Source organism: Nannospalax galili, unplaced genomic scaffold, assembly GCF_000622305.1.
Source record: "Nannospalax galili isolate Female #2095 unplaced genomic scaffold, S.galili_v1.0 scaffold1951, whole genome shotgun sequence".
NCBI lineage: Eukaryota > Metazoa > Chordata > Mammalia > Rodentia > Spalacidae > Nannospalax > Nannospalax galili.
The window spans coordinates 944,784-959,020 of NW_008329136.1; the positions used below are offsets into that span (position 1 = coordinate 944,784).

Consider the following 14,237-nt stretch of genomic DNA (forward strand, 5'->3'; position numbering starts at 1 on the left):
CAGAGTATGTTGCTAAGAGGCCCAAGGACATTGTGACTTAAAATGATCATTGGAGCTCATTTGACTTCAAGAGAATGATCTATTGCAACAGTAGTATATGTGACACTTAGGTCCCTGGAGTTTGTGGTATTGGTCAAAGGGTTTCGATGCATAGTAGTGCTCTGAGCAAATAATTATTTACTTCTACAGTACAATGGGTCATACACAAACCATACTGTGGGGAAATACTGAGTCACTTCAATGATAGAAACGATTGTCTTTTTAAGACCTAGCACTTCAAGGCTTTAATGGCTAATCTGTCTGTTCTTGACATCTATCCTTTTGACCTTTGACCTTACAGCCTTCAGTGTGCCAGAGATGAATGTGGATTACAATGCCAGTTCAGAGAGCTTGCGCTGTGAGGCTCCTCGATGGTTCCCCCAGCCCACAGTGGCCTGGGCATCTCAGGTTGACCAAGGAGCCAACTTTTCAGAAGTCTCCAATACCAGCTTCGAGTTGAACTCTGAGAACGTGACCATGAAGGTTGTGTCTGTGCTCTACAATGTCACGATCAACAACACATACTCCTGTATGATTGAAAACAACATTGCCAAAGCCACAGGGGATATCAAAGTGACAGGTGGGTTTCCTGAGACTTCCTCCGCCCCAGGCTTCCGGATGAGACCCAGGATTTTGGGAGTACTAGAGAAGCACTCTACTACTAATCCACATGCTTCTCCATTCTTTTCGTATGTTCTATTAGAGAGAAAATAATATCTCAATTAAAACTGAATATATTTAATATGTCCTAGGGCACAAAACTCTCTAGAGTCTTCCAGGTCCTCTAGAGACCTTGATCACAATTTCAGTTGGCATTGCTTTATGTAAGTAAAAGCCTGACATAGTATTTAAAGCATCTTGGTTAAAGACGGTGATTGGCTTCATCTTGCATGCCTTCTAACTGGTTTTCTGGAGAGCTCAAGGTTCTGAGGCCCTTTCTAACTCAGTGGAACTACTTTGATATAGTGTGAAGTGGTGATTATTTGATGTCTTTGATATTTTTAGCTGATATGCTACATCCTCAATTCTCCCAAACTCATCAGAGCCCAACTAGCCCTTGTGAAAGCTTTGAATATGAAGACCAAAGCTCTACACTCTGACTCAGTCTCATTCAGTCATCATTGGACTGATGAAAGATCTCACTAAATCTCACTAAAGTCCAGGAAAATATGAAAATCCTAGATTGAACGGACCTCCCAGCACTCTGGCTGAGAAAGCCCAGTCCCCTATTCTGACTGTAGTGCCCTATTGCATACAAAATCTAGAGGTGAGCTAGTTTCAGGAAAATGTACAGACTCTAATGTGACTTATAAGACCATCACACATGATGTCTGCTGAATTGATATTCTAAAGGAAGGAATTCACCAGGAGAGTTCCCATTTAGATAATCAGAGAACAAGACAAAAAATATCTTGTACATCATAAGTGCCTGATAAATGTTTGCTGAATTTAAATGAATAAATTATATTCTTAACAGTTTATTTTTTATTTAAAATTAATTTTTGAAAATTATTAATGGCAGAAATATTTGCAAATCATAAATCTAATAAGGTGTTGACTTCCAGAATATATAAAGAACTTATGGCTTAACAAAAATATCAAATAGCTAAATTTTAAGGAATTCATGTTTTCAGTGCTGAAGGTTAGACCCAGGGTTTTGTCATGTTAGGCAAGCAGTCTCCCACTGAATTCTGTTTCCAGTCCTAAACAACTGGTCTTTTCCTTTTCTCAGTTTTCACTTATGTGCGCTTTTTTCACTGTGTGTGTGTGTGTGTGTGTGTGTTATGCTTTATGTGTATGGAGTATATTATGTGTGCGCATGGTTTTGCATGTGTGTAGGCATATGTACATGTGTTGGGGGTGCATGTGTACATGTATGCTGTGTGTGTGTTATGCATTATGTGTATGGAGTATATTATGTGTGCGCATGGTTTTGCATGTGTGTAGGCATATGTACATGTGTTGGGGGTGCATGTGTACATGTATGCTGGTGCATGTGGAGGCCTGAGGTTGGTATCAGGAATCAGTGCTCTTCTACCTTATTCACTCAGAGACTCTCAATCCCACACAGGGCTAATCTTGCTGGCCAGCTTGTTCTGGAGACCTCCTGTCTCAGCTTTCTGAGCCTGAAATTGCAGGTGGGCTGCTGTGCCCACTCGGCATTTAGGTGGGCTCTTGGGGATCAGAACCCTGGTCCTTGTGCTTGTGCAGCAAGTTCTATAGCGACTGAGCCATCTCCCCAGTGCCCCCAAACAGCTGAATTTTAAAATGATCACATGACAATAGATATTTTTCCAGATACAAATGACCAAAGAATATATGAAAATAAGTTTCACAGCATTAGTCATCAGAAGAATGGAGAATAAAGCCACAACAAGCTCTCATCTCAGACCCATTAAGGGGGTTACCAACAAAAAATGAAACAAAACAAAACCCACAGAAATTACTAAGTGTGGGTAAGGATATAGAGAAACTGTAATGTTCATGGACTGTTAGCAGTATTGAAACTGACACAGTCACTACAGAAAACAAAATGCCGTGTCCAAAATAAAAAATTGAACAACCATTTGATCTGATAATCCTACTTTTAGACATATTTCCGAAAGAATTCAAAGAAAAACCTCAGAGACATAGTTTATCCTCATATTTACAGTAACATTATTCGTAATAGTTGAATTCTTTTCTTTTATACAATATTGTGACCAAAAGCAGCTTAGGTGCTGAAAGATGCCTGAGCAGTTAAGAGCACTGGCTGGTCTTGCAGGAGACTGGAGTTTGGTTCCCAGCACCCGCATGCTGGCTAACAGCCACCTGTAACTCCAGCTCCAGGAGATCCGATGCCCTCTTCTGGCCTCTGCAGGCACTGCATGCAACAGTGCATTAACATACATGCAGGCAAACACTCCTACACAAAAATAAATAAGTAATCTTTTCTTTAAAAAAGGAACTTATGGAAGGAAGAGTTTACTTTGGCTTTCAGTTCCTGAGCAATTGAGAGTTCACTGTGGCAGGGAGGCATGGCAGTACGCAGCAGGTGTGGTGGGAGGGGATGGAAACTGAGGTCTCACATCTTCAACTGCAAACACAAAGCAGAGGGAGCATCTGAAAGTGGGCAACTATGAACTCCCAAAGCCCACCCCAGTGACACACTTCCTTTAGTAAGGCTATACCTCCTAAAGAGTCCCTGAACAGCACCACGAGCTGGGGGCCAAGTGTTCAAATACTTGAGCCTATAGGGAGCTACTTTTCATTTAAAACACCACAATAGTCAAGAAAACAAGCTCAAAGGAGAGCTAGCAAGTGGACAGAATGGACAAAACATAGTAAATGCTCACAACAGAAGATAATTCAGCCTTAGAAAGACAGGAGATCCTATCACATGCTATAACATGGGTGAACTTTCAGGATATCATGTAAGTGAAATAAACCAGTCACTAAAATAGAGACACTGTGCACTCTACTTATATGGGGCATCTAAAATAGTCAAATTCAAGGAAAAAGAAAGTAAAATGGTGATTACTATGGGGGTTAGGTGGGCATAGAAAAGAGCAAAGTTGATGTTCAAAGTCTGAGTTCAGATACGGAAGGTGAAAGGAGATCTGTTTTACATCAATGTGAGTATACTTACCACTACTGAACTACATAGTTAACAATGGCCAAACTGGCTGGGCATGAAAGTGTATGCCTCTAATCCCAGCACTCAGGAAGCAGAGACAGGTGAATGTTTTTGAGTTAGGGACCAGCTTGATCTATGTAGTGAGTTCCAGGCCAGCCAGTGCTACATAATGAGATCCTGTCTTAAAAGAAAAACAGTTTTTTAAAATGTGATGTTGTATGTTTTTACACTTTTAAAGTCTCTAATAAGGGGCTGGAGAGATGGCTCAGCAATGAAGAACACTGACTGCTCTTGCAGTTCAAATCCCAGCACCCACATGGCAGCTAACAACTGTCTGTAACTCCATCTCCAGGGGGTCCAACAGTCTCTTCTGTCATCTGCCAGCATTGCATGACTCGGGTGCACTCACCTATATGCAGGCATAACATTCATGTACATAAAATAAAAATAATAAATAAAATATTTAAAGTCTCTAATAAAAATTATGTTTAGGAGAGATGGATATTAAGGTACAAATTGGTGGCTATTCTGGTTCTGTCTCTCTTGTTTTAGAAAACCAACTCAAACCTAAGAGAAAAGAGAGCTGAGTTCTTCCACAGAACCAAAGAGAGAAAGGGCGATTGACTTCAGCATCAGCTGGAAACAGGAACTTAGAGTCTACTGGATTTCTTTGTCTCTTTTCTACTTTATTTTCTTTGTTCTCTGCTATTTTAGTCTCTGTGGGGAAACGTGTTTGCCAAACATTCCTGTCTTTAAAAGACTATTTCATCTAGGTGTGGTGGAGCACACCTATAATCCCAGCTTTTGGGAGGCTGAGGCAGGAGGATTACAAGTTTGAATCCTGGGCCACGTGGCAACCAAAATAGCATCTTTGTTGATGAAATCTGGTAATAAAGGATGATGCTCTGTAGGCAGTGGGTAAGCTGCAGCCTGGACTCTTCCCCAGTCACAGACAGAGCCAGACTGATGATATTTTGGTTGTCTGTTTGCCTTACATTTTTGTCTTCTTTAATTGGTTCAGCACTAAGCAGGGAGGAGGGTGCTATTTATTGGACTCCTCTGAAACCCAATAGTATGAGGTGGGAAAGATGGCTCACTAGTTAAGAGCACATAATGCTCTTGCAGAGGACCCAGGTTTTGTTCTCAGCACCCACACTGGGTGGCTCACAACCCCTTGTAACTCTAGCTCCCACAAGTCCAAAGCCCTCTTCTGGACTCCGAGGGTACCTATACTTATGAGTGCACATACCCACATGCAGCCACATACATATACACATGATTAAAAATAAATCTTCAAAAATGAAACCCAGTGGTAGATGCTCAAAAATATTTGTTTACTGAATAATTATGTTTTAGCAACTGTAAATCCAGATGTTGAACTTAGGACAGAGTTAAGCTAAGGAAATATATCTGTAAATGAGGGTCATGGAAGTAATAATTATTGGGCTTGTGTGGGGCTACTATATTTGTCATGTTTATAGCTAATAATTATTGAATGACCCTATGCCAGGCATTGTCCTGCGTTCTTTGTATGCAGTCACACATTAATCCTTATAATAACCCTATGATTATTTTAGCCTTATTTTTAAAATATTTTATTTATTGTTTTTATTTTATGTGTACGTGTATATTGCCTGCATATATGTAAGTGCACCTGTGTTGCGCAGTGCCTGTGGAGGTCGAAAGAGGGCGTTGGGTCCCCTAGAATTGAAGTTATGGATGGTTATTAGCTGCCATGCAGGTGCTGGGAATTGAACCTGGGTCCTCTGCAAGAGCAGTCAGTGCTCTTCACCCCTGAGCCATCTCTCCAGTCCCTTAGCCTTATTTTATAGAAGGAGAAATTGGAACAAATATGTATTGACTAACTTGCCTCAAGTTACAAGGCTAAAGGATGGCAGAACTGAAATGAGCTAAATGAAACTGGATTGTCCAGGAAGAGTAAAAGATGAGTAATTTCTTCAATTCTGTTCTTCTCTACTGCAAGATGAAATCATTAATTCCTCAGCATATAATGGAGGGGTAATGAAAGTTAATGACACAAAACCTATAACGATCACTAACTAAAGGGAAAGTGTGTCCCAAACCAAAGACTGGCTTTAGCTGTTTGGTTAGCTCATGTTGTGTGTGGTAACCAATAACAATGTCTGTAGTTTTCATTTGGCTGAGTTCTCACTGACGTGGACCACAGGATGGGCCTTGCTCCGAAGGAAAGACTGGCTTTCAAGTTGGTTATGGAAAAGTTGGGTGAAGGGAACAAAGCTGCCTGTATTTGGAAAATGTTGCTCTATTTTTCCTTCTTTGGTAACCAGTCATGTGATGAGGACCACCCAGCTCTCCAATATGTCTCTGAACTTTTTTCTCCCCTTTTACAGACTCTGAGATCAAAAGGCGGAGTCAACTACAGCTCCTGAACTCAGGGGCTTCTCTAGGTGTTTCTTCTGTCTTTGCCATTAGTTGGGCATTCCTGTCTCTCTCCACTTACCTGATGCTAAAATGATGTGCCTTGGCCACACAGAAACATTCAATGTTATTGGTACAACAGGTAAGATACTCACAGTGTGCTGGATGGGTGCTCTAACAAGAGTCAAACAGCCTTCAGCATCAGCCACAGAGAGGAACCCTACAACGATGCCAGGGCAGGGACTGCTTCTCCCAGCATTGTGAAGAATAATGGTTTGTTAGTATTGTTAGTGAGCATCAACCACAAGCAGAGACCTCATTGCCAGATGATAGGAAAACCAACTCCATGAGATTCAACTATTTGTGTCAATTCAAACACCTTTTCATTTGCTGAATCATTAGTGAATGCAAAAATATCTTATTGGAGAGAAAGAGCTGCTTAGCCTTGACAAATTACCTGGGCTTCACAGTTACTTAGAAAGCATAATACAGGCTTATAATTACTGAGTGACTGTTTGCCACCCCATCCCTGACCCCTCCAACTTGGGGCCCAGGTGACTCACCAGCCAGCCCTCCTGCTGAGAATTGTTCTCTGACTCTAATTACCGTTGGGACGTTTCCTTCTAAGTATTCTACTGTATATGAGATTTGTTGAAAACTGAGCTTGTGAAGTTTTGGTTAGCATTCCCACATGAACTCTGAGGCATCTCCACCAAGCTTTTGCTGACTGACCTCTGTCCTTTCTGTCAATGTTTTACCAACCCCAACAGCATTTCCTCCCAGTTGTCTCTCAGATCAATCCCAATCCAGTCTTTATCATCTCATAACTCTCTGTACTTGGGCCTGCCTCTTCTTTTTTTTAAAAATATTTCATTTATTATTTTTATTTTATGTGTATTAGTGTATTGCCTGCATGTATGTAAGTGCACCCATGTCATGCAATACCCTAGGAGGTCAGAAGAGGGCATCAAATTCCCCTGGAACTGGAGTTACAGATGGTTGTTAGCTGCTGTGTGGATGCTGGGAATTGAATCCTGGTCCTCTGAAAGAACAGCAAGTGCTCTTAACCACTGAGTGCAGCCCTGGACCTACCTCTTCTTGTTGCAAGTGACAGGAAACAAGGTACCAGAATGGAAATCTTCAAACACTCTTTTCACCGTGGCATTTCCTTGCTCTGGATCCCAGAATGACTCTGGACACAACTGTATCAGAGCTAAAGTCCTTAGCTGTGCAGTTAGAGTCCTCTAATCTTCTCTCACGGACAGCTTCCTAGCTTTGCTCTTGTACTTCCTGCCCCTTCCTGGAAACTTACTCTACAGAAATTCATACCCATGCCTTCCTCTATCCATTTCAGGGATGTGCTTCCTGGCCTGACCCCCGCCTCCGCTACCGCCCCCATTTCCTGAGAAATTCCCTTGCATCACGCACTCACTTGCCATGTATGTATACTGCGTTATCTTACAGCCTCTGAGGTGCACGGATCCCTTACCTAGATGTTGAGATCTGGAGGCAGACAGAGCTCTGTTGATCTGCTTCTCAACCCCCTTCTCTTGTTCTCCAAACTCTTAAGGCAGTGCAGAGTACAAAGAGCAGTCTTTGTAAGAAAACCACCAGCTCCCATTATTTCTGATCTTCTGTGGCTGTCAGCAGAGATGTTTTCAAGGAACTTGTCACTTAGGGACTTCAGTGGTAGGAAGAGGAACCTTTATTCTTTCCTTGATTCCCTTCAATGCTGTGAGTTCTTAGTAACCTGCAACTAGATAATATGACCTATAAGGTATAGATTATCGGTCTTTACCTCATATTTCCTTAAAGCAATCATTTGCAGCTTTTTAAAAAGTCATGCCTTACATGCAAAGGATGGCATTCACACATGGAAGCCTGGCACTGTCTCTCAGCTACAGCTCCACCTCTTCCCCTCAATAGCTACAGAAGAATTTTAAGCCAAACAGATTTTGGAGGGAAGAAAAAGACAAAAATTCCCTTTTGTCTTTTTTTTTTTCCTTTCCAAATAGACCTTTAAAGTAGAAGAGATCATTATTTGAGACACACACTATAACTGGCCATGACATTTTAGGTCACACACATCCCTGCCTAGGAGTTGAGGCAGAAGTTGTCTCCCAACCTCATCCTAGGAACCTGCCCATCCTTCATCTCTCAGTTTCTGTTGGCTCCAAGGAACAGCTTCTTTCCTGCGACTGTCACTGGATGATTGTCCTTTAATATGAAATCAAGCCATCCATTCCCTCAGTAGTCCCTGGGACCATGTGACCATGGCAGAACAACAAAGTACAGAAAAATAAGCCCATTTCTAAATAGGAGGTACACACACACAGTGGTGGGGCGAACTCTGAGTTCTCGGTACACATTTGGTAAGTGGCTGTAACGGTATCTTATTACTATTCTTTTCAGAATCCCAGGAATCTACAGGAAAACTTTACCATAAGATATGACCTAGTTTTATATTTCTGGGGAAAATGGATTCATGTCTAGAAGTCTGGAATGAACAAACAAGAACAAGAAACAAAACAAAAATGAAAGCTTCCAGTATGAACAGGAGAGACCTATTATCAAAGACATGTGTTAAGAGTTGGGAGAATAATTTATCTGAACACTGTATATTCAGAGCACTGTGTGTGTGGAGATGGATGTTTTTCCATATCTCAGGGACCTCCCCTCAACTGCCAGCTCCTAGGGAGTGAGAGGATGGGCAATTGCACCTCTCCAACTCCTTAGTTACACATACTAAGGTGTTGCTTTAAGAAAGTTCCTGGATTCAGGAAGTTTCGATTGCCATATATTCACGTTTCATATTCTGCAAATTAAACTGTAGTGCATACATGAAAAGCTGCTAATCAGCTGCCACTTCACAATTCAGAGGTTGGCTGCATTTGAGTGACAGGCCAGTGACTCACTTCTCATTACGATGCTTTCAAATATCTTGGCTTCTCCTCCCACCTGACAAATGCCAAAGATGTGGAAAAACCCATCATAATTTTAAGGTAAACAAAACGGTTGAATGACACTGATTTTCTACATAATCTGACTTCTTTTTCGAACAAACAAATGTCATTTTATTTCTCAGATGATGTTGATTTGTGAAGGGCCTGGGAAAGAGCTCTCATTCTACTGTGTGGCATAAGGTTTGAAGTCTCTACTCTCTGTCCTGCGTGGATAGCTCTGGCCTCCACTTTCAACATCTGGAGCACTAGGACTCAACTGGGGTATTTTGCCCTTTCTTAACTTACATATGAGATTTGGCAATGTCTGGGGACAGTTTTGGTTGGCACGACCAAAGGAGGACTACTGGCATCTAGAGGATAGAGCTCAGAAACGCTGCTCAATACCCAGCTGTGGACAGGACATGTTCTCAAGATGAAGAATTATCCGGCTCCAGATTTCACCCAAATGTTAACCTTGGCGAAGAAATCCTGAGCTAGAGTAGAAAAAGATCTAGAAAAGGAGAGAGAAGCAGCTCTGTTTGTTTTCTGCAGTGGGCATTGGCCTCCATCTCTGGTTACTGCCTCCGTTCAGGGAACCAGATCTCTGCACCGCACAGTGTCCTTCAGAGACCAGCCGGTGAGGCACATGGAGCTCCTCAGTGGGATTACCATCAGCTCACTGTGCTTCCAAGTCCCTTTTCTTTCATCCTACACCACACACTAAATTTGGCTTAAAAGCTACCCAACTTCATCTCAAGTTCTCTGGCTCTGCATTTTAGATCTCAAGAACTTGCTCACCAAAATATAATTTAGGGCAACAACAGTGAGTCTTACTTGAAACACAGACTTCTGAGCTTTGAGTTTCTTTGGTTTTCTTTGGCAGGGATGGGAGTGGTATGCTAGAGATCAAACCCAGGACTTATGCATGCCAGGCAAATATTCTACCATCGAGCAATCCCCCAGCCCACACATAGCCTTCAGAAAGAAAACAAGGTCCTTTGAAATGAAGCCTTGAGGCACGAAGCTCTAATGGGAAAGAACCTTGGTCTCCAGCTCCCTCCTCACACCTCTTGTGTTGACCCCTGTCTCCCTGGACTTTGGATTACCATATTTGCATTACATTTTATTACAAACAAACTTGAGAGTTCTGACCAGTCAAGAAAACAATTAAATACACATTTCCTATACTGTTGTCTTCCTGGTTTGTCACAGAAGTGAGAAAGGAGAGATGGATTAAAAATCTATAGGGCAGGTTCTAAAGAGTAAAACCTTCCATAAATAACAGGCCTTCTACAAATGAATAGGAGAGAATGATGGGAGTTGGAGTATGGACTAAGTGTTTGAGTCTAGTTACTGAGGGAAATGTCTCCAGGCTTATACCAGCCTAACATGTTTCCATTTGGAAAAACAGTGGTGCCACTTGATTTGAGGCAGATAAATGTGGGACAGGGACACACACACACACTCACACACACACATTTTACTAGTGTCGAAAAAAGATGACTTTGCTGAGCATGTGGTATTTACCTTTAATCCCAGTTCTTGGGAGGCAGAGGCAAGCAGATCTGTGAGTTTGAGACAAGGTTGGTATGCATAGTGAGTTAGTTCTAGGTCAGCTTACATAGTGAGACCTATCTCAATAAGTAAAATCATAAATAAATAAAAAGATGACTCTTACTACTGAGGAATTACCACATTTTAGATCTGGAAGAACCTCAAAATCATTTTTTCTAATTCTTTTATTTTTCAGATGAAGAACCAGAGGCTTAGGATAAAATGTAGGTCACTGGCTAGCCTCAGGTTACATAATTTTCCAGTGGTAACTGGTAGAAAGATAAAATCTACAAAAAATGTATTTGCCAGAGGGCAAATTCCCAGGGGACTTTCAGAGCAGCTCCCTCCCCGCTTTCCCAGCTGACTCTCAATAGACCTTATGTGGAAAAGGTCAGTCAGTGTTCTGTCACTATGAAAAATAGCTGAGATCACGCAAAGGAGGAAGGATTTATCTCCATTCAGGCTCAGAGCTTTTGGTCCATGACTGGTTGGGGCTGTTGCTTTGGGGCCTTTGGTGACACATATCATTGCGGGAAGTTACAGTGAGCAAAGCCACTCACCTTGTGACAGCTGCAGAGCAGAGAGCAGCACGGACCAGGGGTCTCAGTGTCCCTTTCAAGTCATGTACATCTCCAGTGACCTATATTCCTTCCACTTGGTCCAACCTTCTAAAGGTTTCACCACCTCCCAATAGCCCCACAGACTGGAGACCAAGCCTTCAACACATGGGTCTTTGGGGACTATTTCATATTCAGAAGCCAAAGGTGAGTCAAACGGTGAAAGCATGAATACTCCTTCAGTCCTGTTTATGCGCACACAGCAGAAGCATTAGAGCACAGATGTGGACACCACAAACCTCTCTGAATGCGCAAACCTAAATGTTTGAAAACGAAAATGAATTTAAGGGAATAAACACTTTGAACTTCAAAGTGAAGTATGGGTGTTATGGTTTGGAAATAAAATGCCCTCAAAGGTCATGTGTTGAAGGTGTGGTCTCCAGTTGGTGCTGTTATTGAGTGGTAATTAGATCCTGAGGATGTTAACTGAGTACATCACTGATTTCATCCTCTGATGAGTTCATACTGAATGGGATATTAGGGGCTAGGTCTCGTTGGAAGAAGAGGATTACTAAGAGCACGTCTTTCAAGGGTGTGTCTTGCCCCTGGTTCCTTCCTGCCTTGTCCTCTCTGCTTTCCAGCTGCCATGAGGTGAGCTGCTTTGCTCTACCTCACACTCCCTGCCATGATGTGTGGCCTTTCTCAAGTTCAAAGCAACTGGACCAAATGACCATGGATTGAATTATCTGAAATTATGAGCCAAAATAAATCCTTCTTTTTAAGTTGTTAACTATTTTGCCACAGTGGCCAAAGGCTAATGAACAACCTGAACACCATCTACTCTCAGACTGTAAGAAGATTTAAGTGCATAATGACTTAAATCCGTGTATTAATGAGGAAAGAAGCATGTCATAATTACATAATAAGTCTTCTGCTTTCTTTGTACTGATGATCCCTACAACCCACCACACACACCTGAGGATGTCTCTACACATCTACCTGGATGCTCTAATCTGAGCTGCCTTACTATGTGCGGAACTGCTTTTATTAAATCAAGCCTAGAAATTTCAATATGGGAGTCCTCAGCACAAATACACATGCAGAAAGCTTACACTTTCTCTCATTTTTCTTTAAATTTCAGCTACCCTCAAGGGCCAGCAAAAGTTCTTTCCTCGTGATTCTTTGAGTGTCTTTGAATGGCACAACACGTTGCCTTCTTACTCTCTTCGTTAATCTATCTGTGCGATGTAGCATAAAAACAACATCTGTATTTTTCACTCTTGTGCATTTTAAATGACCTTAAATATGATGATAAAATAAGAGGAACCCAGACAGCCTTTGGAAAGTTTGTTGTATAAACAAGGGTCAAGGAAACACTCCCCGAGAAGGCATTTGTTTGTTTGGTTTGTTTGTTTGCTTGTTTGGGGATCCGGAAAGCATATGCACCAGAGGTCAGAGGACAACTTAAGAGACTGGGTTTTCTCCTTCTATCATGTGGATTTGAGGCATCAAACTCAAGTCATCAGCCTTGGTGGCAAGCACCTTTATCCACTGAGCCATCTCATCAACCCCTTCTGTGACCTGAGTTCAGTTCCCAACACCTGAATTGGGAGGCTCACAACCACCTGTAACTCTAGTTCTGGGAATCAAGAGGTCTTTGGACCTCTACAGGAATGTACACATAACACACACACACACACACACACTGAATCAACAAATTAATGTATGAATAAATAAATCAATGTCATAGATTTTAGCTTTTACCTTCAGCTTGATCTTTTCAGTTCAAATCTAATTGCCCAAAGTTATTTTTGGTATTTTCAATTATAAGGCCCTTTACTCAAAACTCTAAACTCTAAACATTACCTCAATAAGTATTTTATGGACAGTTTGGACTCATATGATTTCCTTAGAACAAGCAAAAAGTGATGATCAGTGAATCTAGCCTGCAGCTCTTCATAACACATTGAGGTCATTTCCTTTCTCTCAAACTTTGTGTGTAGCCATCCATGCACCATTGTAGGGAGAACTATTTAAGTTTTGACAGATAAAATCTAGGATTTTATGGTTCTTAATATGATGATGATATAGTTCAGGTCGCTAATACATGTCCAGTGGTGGGTCCAAGTTGTACACCAAGGGTAGATGAGGCTGGACTGTGTGTCAGATTAAGAGTGCAAAGACAGCAGTTTCTGGTGAGAAGCAGCAGGTGTTCACAGAGGAACCCACGTTACATCCTACTAAATAGGCTCAATGAGAAATGACAATCGTGTTCAGTTCCTCTTACCCTTCCTTTAACATGTTTCTCAACCAACTGTTCTCTAGGCCCTTCCTACTCTCAGTCTATCCACTGTTCTTTCCATCACCCCACACAGAACCCCAGAAGATATGCCCTGATATCCAGCTCCAGTTTCCTGGGGGCACCTACACACACACACACACACACACACACACACACACACACACACACACACGAATTAAAAATAAAAATAATTCTTTTTTTAAAAAAGAGCACACCTCACCTCTGTCTGCTTCCCTGGGCCTCCAGGACTGGCAGGACTCTCTCTCCAGGGTAAGTCTATCCTGCCCTCTGTGCCTTGACTCCCCCAGCCTCACTCACCCTCCCATCTCCCCCACTGGTCTCTCCTCCTAGCCTGGGTCCTGTCCCATTCCTTGTCTTGGTGCCCCAGACACCTGGGGAACCACCACTGGTTCTTCCTGATCCTGTGCATCCAGAGCAACTCAGTTCCTTCTCAGGTCCCCAGGAGCACTGCTTCTAGGCCTGGCCCTGCCCACACCTCCCTCTGCATCCCTGGGTCTGCACAACCTGCCAGCCTCTTTCCTGGATGCATGTCTTCTCAGGTCCCCAAGAGCACTGCTTCTAGGCCTGGCCCTGCCCACACCTTCCTCTGCATCCCTGGGTCTGCACAACCTGCCAGCCTCTTTCCTGGATGCATGGGCTGACCTTTCCTCTTCCTAGTCCTTTGCATCCAGACCAACCCAGCTCCTCAGTGCAGTCCCCAGGGCCCCTTGGGGCCGCCTCCTGCCCCCATCTTCCTTGGCATCCCTGGGTTGCATAACCACCAGCTGCCCTAGACCAGCATCTTTCCTGGGCCCAGCTCCCAGGCC

General features: G+C 42.6%; 1 protein-coding gene across 1 annotated transcript in view; it reads left to right on the forward strand.

The window, feature by feature from the left end:
- Vtcn1 (V-set domain containing T cell activation inhibitor 1) overlaps positions 1-8,571 on the forward strand; it is a 20,614-nt gene extending 12,043 nt beyond the window's left edge. The window contains exons 3-5 of the mRNA XM_008832942.1: positions 341-619; positions 6,028-6,197; positions 8,476-8,571. Coding sequence (XP_008831164.1) covers positions 341-619; positions 6,028-6,152 — 404 coding nt within the window. The 3' untranslated portion in view covers positions 6,153-6,197; positions 8,476-8,571. The remainder of the gene's footprint in view (positions 1-340; positions 620-6,027; positions 6,198-8,475) is intronic.
- Positions 8,572-14,237: the final 5,666 nt, after the last annotated feature.